The sequence below is a fragment of the Egretta garzetta genome, unplaced genomic scaffold, assembly GCF_000687185.1.
Source record: "Egretta garzetta isolate BGI_Z169 unplaced genomic scaffold, ASM68718v1 scaffold325, whole genome shotgun sequence".
Taxonomy (NCBI): Eukaryota; Metazoa; Chordata; class Aves; order Pelecaniformes; family Ardeidae; genus Egretta; species Egretta garzetta.
In genome coordinates, this window is record NW_009259833.1 from 407,460 (window position 1) to 417,893 (window position 10,434).

General features: G+C 43.1%; 1 protein-coding gene across 4 annotated transcripts in view; it reads right to left on the reverse strand.

Annotated features, from left to right (window-relative positions):
* ELP3 (elongator acetyltransferase complex subunit 3) overlaps positions 1-10,434 on the reverse strand; it is a 106,838-nt gene that overhangs the window by 86,683 nt on the left and 9,721 nt on the right. For 3 of the 4 annotated variants that reach the window (XM_009639901.2, XM_035895411.1, XM_035895409.1), the window contains 2 exons: positions 8,649-8,717; positions 5,428-5,582 (listed from right to left, as the gene is read on the reverse strand). In XM_009639901.2, the coding sequence (XP_009638196.1) occupies positions 5,428-5,582; positions 8,649-8,717 (224 nt within the window). Of the gene's footprint in view, positions 1-5,427; positions 5,583-7,256; positions 7,322-8,648; positions 8,718-10,434 lie in introns of those variants that run through there. The other variant, XM_035895410.1, reaches the window with a different exon arrangement.

The following is a 10,434-nucleotide window of genomic DNA, read 5'->3' on the forward strand; positions in this document are numbered from 1 at the left end:
CCCCAGCTGGAGCAGGGAGGAGTGTGAGGAGTCCTGCCCTGGGGAGGAAGGAGCGGCAGGGACAGCGTGGGATGAACTGACCCCAACCCCCATTGCCCATCCCCCTGCACTGCTGGTGGGGAGGAGGTGGAGAAATCGGGAGTGAAGTTGAGCCTGGGAAGAAGGGAGGGGTGAGGGGAAGGGGTTTTAAGGTTTGGTTTCATTTCTCATTACCCTGCTCTGATTTGATTGGTAATAAATTAAGCTAATTTCCCCAAATCGAGTCTGTTTTGCCTGTGACAGTAATTGCCAAGTGATCTCCCTGTCCTCATCTCAACCCACGAGCCTTTCGTTGTGTTTTCTCTCCCCATCCAGCTGAGGAGGGCAGGGACAGAGCGGCTTTGGTGGGCACCCGGCGTCCAGCCAGGGTCAACCCACCACAAACACGTTTGCTTAAATCTCTTTCCTCGAGATTCACGGCACACTAGAACTTCTCACAAGTGGGGCCAGCGAAATACATACACAAAGCCAGCTGCAACAGCAAAGGCATAATATGCCTGCTTGTTACCCCACGTAACATCATTGCCTGTCTGCGCCCTAGAAGTCAAGCAGCCAGGCTAAATCTTGGTAAAATTACAGCAGCGGCAGCAGCAAGACTAGACTTACTGGCATGAACCTTCATCTTCTAACAGCACTCCTAAAGTCTCATTTGGGAAATTTAAAACAGACTTACTGTAAAAACAGAGAGCAAACTTTTGAAAGGAGGTTTATTCCTCAGTATTGAAAAGCAAAATTAGGAGTTGCTTAGCTGTCGACCCTCACGATCACTGTATGTCATGTGGAGAAACTGCAGCTTCTGTTAGAAGAAATACTGATACATGAGACCTAATCTGGGTATTTGAGAAAAGAATGTAACCATCCTTCCAGAAACCACATCTTATAACCACACAAATCACATTTTTCATAAGATTGCTCTGATCTGGCGTGTTCAAGAAGAGCGATTTCCAGCTGGGCTTTAAAATGCATCAGGAGCTGCACATATCAAACCAACTGCTGCTGAAACTGCCCGAGCTTGGGGTTTCTTTTCTTCCTCAGAAGGGCTAAGAGGTCTTAAACTGGACACACAATAATCCACCTCTAAGCAGCGGTGATTTAAAACCCATGTCTTCTCTTTCAGTGAAGGCTCCAAAGTAGCTGAATCTATCTGCTTACTGCTTGCCAAAAGATCAATACGGCTTTTGGGATACCTAAAGGAAATTTTCTCGTGGATAATGAAAACATTTGTGGCAGCAGGAAGCATTGCTGCCTGCTCACCAGCCCAGCGGAAGACACAGCTAATGGTGGAAACATAAAAGGACACTTGGCAAAAGCAATCGATGACAAGCCTAAGAAAAAGGCAGTCTCACGGTGTCGTCCGGTATTAGGAGCTGCAATTTCTCCAGGAGGAATCAAACGCAGCTGACAGTACTCACTTCTGCAAGTTCTGGGCTTCAACGCATGATGCAAGTGGAAAATGAGCCTTTTAAGAGAGTACTGACTGATGAGTGGATGTAAAGCCGAACCAGTCTTGGATTACAGACCTATTACGGAAATAGTTATGTCTGCTGTGCACCTGAGCACTGTCACATAAATACCAGGTACACAAGATACTTGAATTGCAGAACATGAGGTTCCAGCAATTTTATCCCCTTCTTACTCCACCATTAACAATGTGATTTACGACCAGATCGAACATCAGACAACGCGTGATACTGCTCAAATAGAATTAAAAAAAATAATTTCTGTGTGTTTTTCAATACACTGAGAGAAGCCAGGCTTGATGTTGCAGTCCAGGGAGCTGCGCAGGCCCGTAGCCTAAGGGGACCTTCCTGGCACCTCCCTTTCTCAACATGGGCCAGTTCTCCTTTGGCCTTGTTCGCTAATTAAAAGTCAAATCCTGGCTCAGAGAAGAGGTGCTCAGCCCTTGGAGTTAAGTGGTGAGTCACGGTGGCAGTTAAATATGCCCAGCACCTCTCATGACTCATGGGTCAGGTGAGAGGAGCAAAATGATGGGGAGCAGCAATTCTCATTTGCATGTGCGTTTTACACCTTCTTGGTTCACTGTCCTCACGAAAGAGCAAAGGCAGCCGCAATCAGCGATCAAGTCAACACTTTGGCTTGATGGGCGCAACTCCCAGAGGAAGATGTATTTCTCTAGTGTACAAAAAGAAAAATCTGTCTTACAGTGATTCTTCAGCAGTCATCAAAAATCTCCTCCTAAAGAAGGGAAGCTTATCACCAAGTCTACAACGTTGCTTGATAGCCATCCAGAAGCGCACTGAAGTCTCCTAAGTGATGTTCTCAGCGGATAAAAATTTAAACTTCTCAGTCTCCCTGTGCACCCTCTACAAAACAGAGATCCCCTCTGGCTTTGCAATTCTTTCCTCACTCCTTGGCCAACTTCTTTCTCAAGTGTACCAAAACACCACAAGCAAAGACTTCTGAATACTCTAAAAAGTGTATATTACCTCAATAGGGAGGTGCTACGGAAATACTAAACACCAGCAACACTTTCTCAGGGAAGTCATTTCCCACCTCCACTCGCAGCAGTCGCTATGAAAGCCTAGCAGTTTACCTTTTTAAAAATCACACTCTTGGTTGGCAACCTTCATGTATGGAAATATGGTCACTTCTACACTCATCTTCTGTTCATGCATCCATAAAAACCAAAATCTTAACTCACGTCAGGTCCACTCATGCAAAAAGGATCTCTTCCTGCTTTGTAAATAGAGGTATAAAGGGAGTTCTTTACAGCCCCCAACTCAGCTGCCCAGTTTACCTGGGAACAGTTTAAAGCATCAACCTTGCTTAGGTGCTCCGAGCCATCCCATGAAGATCCTGGTCTCTCCACTGACTACAAAGCCACAGTTTCAGAGTTATTTATCCGGCAGCAGCTGGCTAGAGCAGTGCCCCTCTTCCCCAAGACAGATCACTCCCAGTCCCACATCATTTCTCTCACACAGGCACCGCTGGGTTTGCAGCTTTGTGATTTACCACAGGGCCAGATTCACCCTAAGACTCTGAATCTGCAAAAAAGCCAGAAGCCAACTCAGAACATCAGCTGGAGTCCAAGGGCCAACGCAGCTTGAAGACTTATTTGTTTAGTCTGACTTGCAGTGCCGGTTCCTGGTGAGGAACAGTCTATACCTCTGTGGCAGGCTACGGTCGTACTGTCCCGGCTGAAATTGCACAGAGTCACATCCTTTTTATCAGATTAACCGGGACCAGAAGCTGCAGCAGGCTGATCAAGACAAAGCATTATACGAAGCAAATTCAAAATTACGTCAAGAGGAGGACGCCAGATTGATGAGCCTTTCAGTGCTGCACAATTCAGACCATACAGGTCAGTGTATCACTGGAAAGACAGCGTTGGACATAGAAGCAGAGCTCAAGTATAGGACAAAGTAAAGAAATGACTGGATAAAAGGGGAAAAAAAAAATGTGTTCAGAGTTAGGTGGATGGAAGCCTATATAGACAGATACTACACTGGCTTAATCAAAGGTCATGCTCAGAAAGACTTTTTAAGTATCCTGGCTGAAGGTCTTTTTCCCCATTAGGGAATCACTATACAAAAGCTAAAAGTAACTAATGATTTGCCCAAGGAGGAAAAAATCCAAGGCTACCATGATCACTTTCAAAGTAAGGGGTGAGAGAGACCAGATCTCGGGTTATTGCCTAACACAGTGCCCTTGCTATAAACCAAGTAAAATATTGTCAGTATTCCCCATGTGGCATCCTCTGCTGATGGAAGCAGTGAGAGAGAAGGGCTGAATCCTCATGTACAAAGAGAAATAAATTCAACCTTGACTCTTTATTCCAAGTGTCACTGACCACCTCCAAACAGCTCTGCAGTGACATCATATAACAACTACAGGCAAGAAGCACAAAATGAAAAGGTCTGATTCATCTTGAACCCAGTCTTCTCTCCTCTGGAATATTTAGGAAGTGCAACTTAAATAACTCCCACATACATCCATTTACTAAGCATTTAATGTGAATTTTATGTCAAAAATACAAACCTTTCTTTACCTGCTGGAAAAAACCCACAAATTGTTAGTGCAGGTTTTCTCACATTGCTCGATCTGCATGCTCAGAAGGCAGTACACTGACTTCAGAGTCACTTCATTTTTGCATGCACTTAAAATTACTTGGTCACACGGTCTGTGTCGTAAATAGTTTCCTCAGTAATCTGCAAAGCAAAGGACAGGCTACTCCAAAAGCAATTTTGGGTCCAGTAAAAATAGCTGGACACCTGCAGCAGAAAAAATATGGGATAACCACATCCTGAACCATCTGACGTACGTATAAGCACAGCAATAATGTCAATAGACAACCTGCAAACTCCACCCTTCTTCCCTAATGAGCTGTGTCCTTCTGTGCTCACAACTAGGGCGCTAGAGCAAAAGAAAAGCAATCCTTTTCCCAACTCGTTTGTGATTTTATCTCAAAATCCACTTGGAAAGAGCAGTATAGCACTTTTTGTCTGGTCTTTGAATGACAAGAAAAAACCCAAAGAAAACCTGCAGAAGTGTCTGCTGCCCTCCAGAGGAAAACCAAATGAAATTACAGCTTTAAAATATGAAGGTAGACATGAAGCTAGACAAGGGCTAGTCCTATTCAGTTTTAAAACCGCTTTCTTTAGTAGATGAGAACAGTATCAAGGAAAATCCACTGCACTGGACAATGACAAGGTAGCAAACTAAAACTGTCAGTAGGGGATGCTCACCTAGTTTTAACAGTTCCAAAACATCAAATCTTTCTCGTTTTTCTTCTCAGTTTTATACCGCAAACCAAACCGGGAAGTTATGGATTTAATGACCCAAAGCACACGCAAATAAATGGGCCTCCGATTTTCAGTTCATCGACCGTAAAATGAGAAGAGGAGCATCTCCCTGTCACACCGAAATACTGCAAGGGCAACTGCATTTGAGACTGCACAAAGGGCTCGGAGCTCCTGAGCGCTGACGCTCTCGGGGGTGAGTCATCCCTTACGGGAGCTGACGTCTGGCCTCCCTCCAAGCCAGGATCAGTTCCCCTTCCCAGCTAAAGGAAATAAATCCCATGGCGATGTGACTCGTCACAACTCCCAATCAAGGTGATGAAGCATAAAAGGTAGAAGTCCAGGTGGAATGTCAAGAAATCAGAAGCAGCTTAGCATTTCCTTCACGAGAAACTAGATAAACCACGGCCCCATCTTCTGCTGGCGCTATGCAGCATCCAGAGCAATGCTGGAAGTTAAGCTATAAATATTCTGTGCCTAAACAGGTATTTGGATAAATGTTGCCTTTCAAAAAAAAAAAAAAAAAAAAAAAAAAGAGGCCTCAATTTTTGTCTTCTGTATTTTTTGTTCTTACATCAGTTAAAGAACACTTTTAAACAATTACATTAAAGAAAACCAAAATGCTTACCTGACGGCCTCTGCTACATTATTGGAAGTGTGACCTGATAAGGCATCGTGAAGGTTCCTGATGAAGTAATCTCTGTACTCTTCAGGCAGGGCCATGAATGTTCCACCCATCACAATAAACTCTACTTTATCCACACTGTGGCCCAACTGCTTCAGCTGCAAAATTAAAAGCACCAGGAAAAGATTACCGATCAGGGACTTATCTAAAGGAATTCTCTGAAAACCCTGACATTCCTACACTGCAATTCCTTCTTCAGTTGTCACATCCTTTATGACTGACAAACCGTTAATACTTTTGCACAGATTTCTTATAATCCCCACCCCCAAAAACCTCAAAAAGTTATTTTTCTACTGCAAGAACACAGTACAGATACTGAGCCTAGCATAACAGGTTTTTTTGATAAAGCAGAATTATTTGAGTTTAGCGTCTTGCTGATGGGAGTTACACTGGTTCCAGTTTGAAGCTAGCTTAGATATGGTATGGCCAATAGGAAACGTTTCCTCACATCTGCTTCAATCCGTGTAGAACCAACTTTCCTTAAATACTTGTGGGAGAAAAGGACTACACGGAATCCAGGGGAACCTGTCAGGAAACCAGTCAAAGCAGAACAGGACCGAGAAACTCTTCAGATCTTCTAATTCTCCAGCAGAGACCCCCGAAAAATAATTTTGGTAGGAAAGCCACTGTTTTCGGTACCAAATTCTCCGTGTAAGTAATTATCAAGAACTAGCAACTGCCACAAAAGTTGATTACAATTTTGTTGTAATAGGGTCTCCTATCAGCACGTGTTATTTATCTAATGGAAATGACTGTTAGGCAATTAATCTCTCTTCTCAAAGCAGCATCAGCTACAGCAGTTTGTTCAGCTTTGAGCATCTTGCAGGATGGAGACTACACAACCTCTCTGGGCAACCTGGTCCAGTGCTCAGTCACTCTCACTATTCAGAACTGTTTCTTGATATTCAAATGGAATTTCCCAGGTTTCAGTTTGTGCCTGTTGCATCCTGTCCTGTTCTGTCACTGGGAACCACTGAGAAGAGCCTGGCTCCATCTTCTTAGTGTCTCCCACCAGTTATTCATACACATTGGTAAGATTCCTGGAAGCCTTCTTTTCCCCAGCCTTGGCTCTCAGCAACTCCTCAGATGCTCCAGACCCTTCATCATCTTAGCGGCCCTTTGCTAGACTTCCTCCAGTATGTTCATGTCTCTCTTTTTCTGGGGAGCACAGAACTGGACACAGCTCTCCAGATGGGGCCTCACCACTGATGAGGCCAGAAGAAGGATCCTCTCCCTTGACCTGCTGGCAACACTCATCCTAATGCAGCCCATGAGGCTGCTGGCCTTCTTTGCCTCAAGGACAGAATGCTGCTCATAGTCAACTTGGTGTCCACCAGGACCCTCAGGTCTTTTTCTGTCAACCTGCTTTCCAGCTGGTCGACCTCCAGCACGTACTGGTGCCTCAGGTTGTACCTCCCCAGAGGCAGGACTTGGCATTTCCTTTTGTTGAACTTCAAGAGGTTCCTGCCAGCCCATTTCTCCAGCCTTGACCAGGTCTCTCTGAATGGCAGCATAATCCTCTGGTCTATCATCCACTCCTCCCAACTTGGTATCACGTATGAACTTGCGGACAGCGTGTTCTGTCCCAAAATATGGGCCCTTAACAGAGAGGTGAAACATTACTGGCCCCCAATATTGACAGCTGGGTTCTATCACTAGAGACTGGCCTCCAGCTGGACTTCGTGCTGCTGATCACAACCCTTTCAGCCCACCAGTTCAGGCAATTAAAAGCACAATCACAATGCATTTCCCTTCCACCTGTAAAAATGTACCTGTTCCACTCTGTGTCTTGTCTGGAGATAGGGGTCATATCTGGCCCGAATGGCTCTCATGGATGTTGGCTAAAAAACACAAGGAGATCCATTTTGTAAACTTTTTTTTTAAAAGAAAAAAAACCAGTGAAAAAGAACGAAAAGATAAGTTTTAGCACTGAAATGCTGAAGTCTTCAAATCCTAATGGACCCTATAGTCTTCAAACTCACAACCAGAGAACCCATCCAATTCTAAGTTTGAATTTCGCTCCTTAACACATATTTTTATCCTTAGATGGTAATATGACAGACAGAATGACAGAATTTTTCAATTTTTAGTGCATTACAGCAGGATGGATTAAAGATTCTCTATAGTGAGTCTCAAAAAATACTGCAAAATTATCACAAAGTGTTTTTCAAAATACAAGTTTTTCTGTCCTTATTGCTGTTTTTCTTCATTTGCACAACAGTTACCCAAGAAGCGTCCTCTAGAACTCAGTCTAAACTTCAAATATTCTTTCATCTAAACATACTCTTTCAACTGAAATCCCTAATAACTTACTTCTTATATTACTAGCTGATGTAAGCCTATTAATGATACTCTAAGATAAGGTTTTCAAGTATCTTGTATATCCTGGATTTGTTTGGTATTTCATATCTGTTGTATTAAAAGCTCTAAAGGATGAGGACTCTCTAAAGGATGAGGACTCTTTCAATCATGCATAACTCCCACATGCTGTTAGTATTAAACAAATGAACACAACATATCCAAAACAACATGAATTATAAAGTAACACAAATATATCCAGGATTTTCCTACTTTGCATTAACGGGACAAGTTTCAAGCCACTGAAAAATGGGTAACAGACAAAATCCATGCCAAAAGGATGCTGCATCGCTGTTTACCAAATTAATCCAGTTTGTATTTTTCCTCATTTTACTGCTTTATATCTGTACAATAGCTACGAGTTGTTTTGTGAAAACCAGTCACAATAATTTAGTCACAACAAGATCTTTTGCTATCAGACTTTTGGCATACAACAGAAGAGCGCTATTTTGCTTATATGTATTTAGCGAGATACCACTGCAGAGACAGTTGTATAAGGGCAGAGGTGTAATTTCAGAGGCACTAACAGCTAAATAACGGGCTTTTTTCCAGAGCTTGACCTTTGTTAATCCACAGGGTCCTCTAGGTTGGACAGGACTGGAAGCAGGTCCAGCTAGGGCAGGATGCTCAGGGCTGTGCCCAGTCAGTGTTTGACTATCTTTAAGAACAGAGTTCCCCAAACCTCTCTAGACTCCTACTCAAGTGCCTGACAACTGTCACGTTAAAACATTCTTTTCTTACATTAAGGGTTCAGGCAATTAAAAGCACAATCACAATGCATTTCCCTTCCACCTGTAAAAATGTACCTGTTCCACTCTGTGTCTTGTCTGGAGATAGGGGTCATATCTGGCCCGAATGGCTCTCATGGATGTTGGCTAAAAAACACAAGGAGATCCATTTTGTAAACTTTTTTTTTAAAAGAAAAAAAACCAGTGAAAAAGAACGAAAAGATAAGTTTTAGCACTGAAATGCTGAAGTCTTCAAATCCTAATGGACCCTATAGTCTTCAAACTCACAACCAGAGAACCCATCCAATTCTAAGTTTGAATTTCGCTCCTTAACACATATTTTTATCCTTAGATGGTAATATGACAGACAGAATGACAGAATTTTTCAATTTTTAGTGCATTACAGCAGGATGGATTAAAGATTCTCTATAGTGAGTCTCAAAAAATACTGCAAAATTATCACAAAGTGTTTTTCAAAATACAAGTTTTTCTGTCCTTATTGCTGTTTTTCTTCATTTGCACAACAGTTACCCAAGAAGCGTCCTCTAGAACTCAGTCTAAACTTCAAATATTCTTTCATCTAAACATACTCTTTCAACTGAAATCCCTAATAACTTACTTCTTATATTACTAGCTGATGTAAGCCTATTAATGATACTCTAAGATAAGGTTTTCAAGTATCTTGTATATCCTGGATTTGTTTGGTATTTCATATCTGTTGTATTAAAAGCTCTAAAGGATGAGGACTCTCTAAAGGATGAGGACTCTTTCAATCATGCATAACTCCCACATGCTGTTAGTATTAAACAAATGAACACAACATATCCAAAACAACATGAATTATAAAGTAACACAAATATATCCAGGGTTTTCCTACTTTGCACTAACGGGACAAGTTTCAAGCCACTGAAAAATGGGTAACAGACAAAATCCATGCCAAAAGGATGCTGCATCGCTGTTTACCAAATTAATCCAGTTTGTATTTTTCCTCATTTTACTGCTTTATATCTGTACAATAGCTACGAGTTGTTTTGTGAAAACCAGTCACAATAATTTAGTCACAACAAGATCTTTTGCTATCAGACTTTTGGCATACAACAGAAGAGCGCTATTTTGCTTATATGTATTTAGCGAGATACCCCTGCAGAGACAGTTGTATAAGGGCAGAGGTGTAATTTCAGAGGCACTAACAGCTAAATAACGGGCTTTTTTCCAGAGCTTGACCTTTGTTAATCCACAGGGTCCTCTAGGTTGGACAGGACTGGAAGCAGGTCCAGCTAGGGCAGGATGCTCAGGGCTGTGCCCAGTCAGTGTTTGACTATCTTTAAGAACAGAGTTCCCCAAACCTCTCTAGACTCCTACTCAAGTGCCTGACAACTGTCACGTTAAAACATTCTTTTCTTACATTAAGGCACAATTTTCCACGTTCCAACTCATGTCTGTTACCTCTCATCCTTCCACTGAGCAGCCCAGAGGAGGAATCTGGCTCTCTCTTCTCTGTACCCTTCCCTTAAACCCATATTGAGCCACAAGTAAAACTACATTACAGCGGGACTGTTTAGTTAGGAAAACTATGACACAGATTGATAACTGCTGTAGGAATCACAGCTACCATTCATTTCAATGAACTGTGTCCCATGGGAGACAGCAATGTCACCTTCAAGCCAGCAGGGTGCCCAGGTGGCCAAAAGGGCCAGCACCATCCTGGCTTGTCTCAGGAGTGGTGTGGCCAGCAGGAGCAGGGCAGGGACCGTGCCCCTGTGCTGGGCACTGGGGGGGCCACCCCTCTAATGCTGGGGTCAGGGTTGGGCCCCTCCCTCCCCGAAGGACCTGGGGGGGCTGGAGCGTGTCCAGAGAAGGGCAG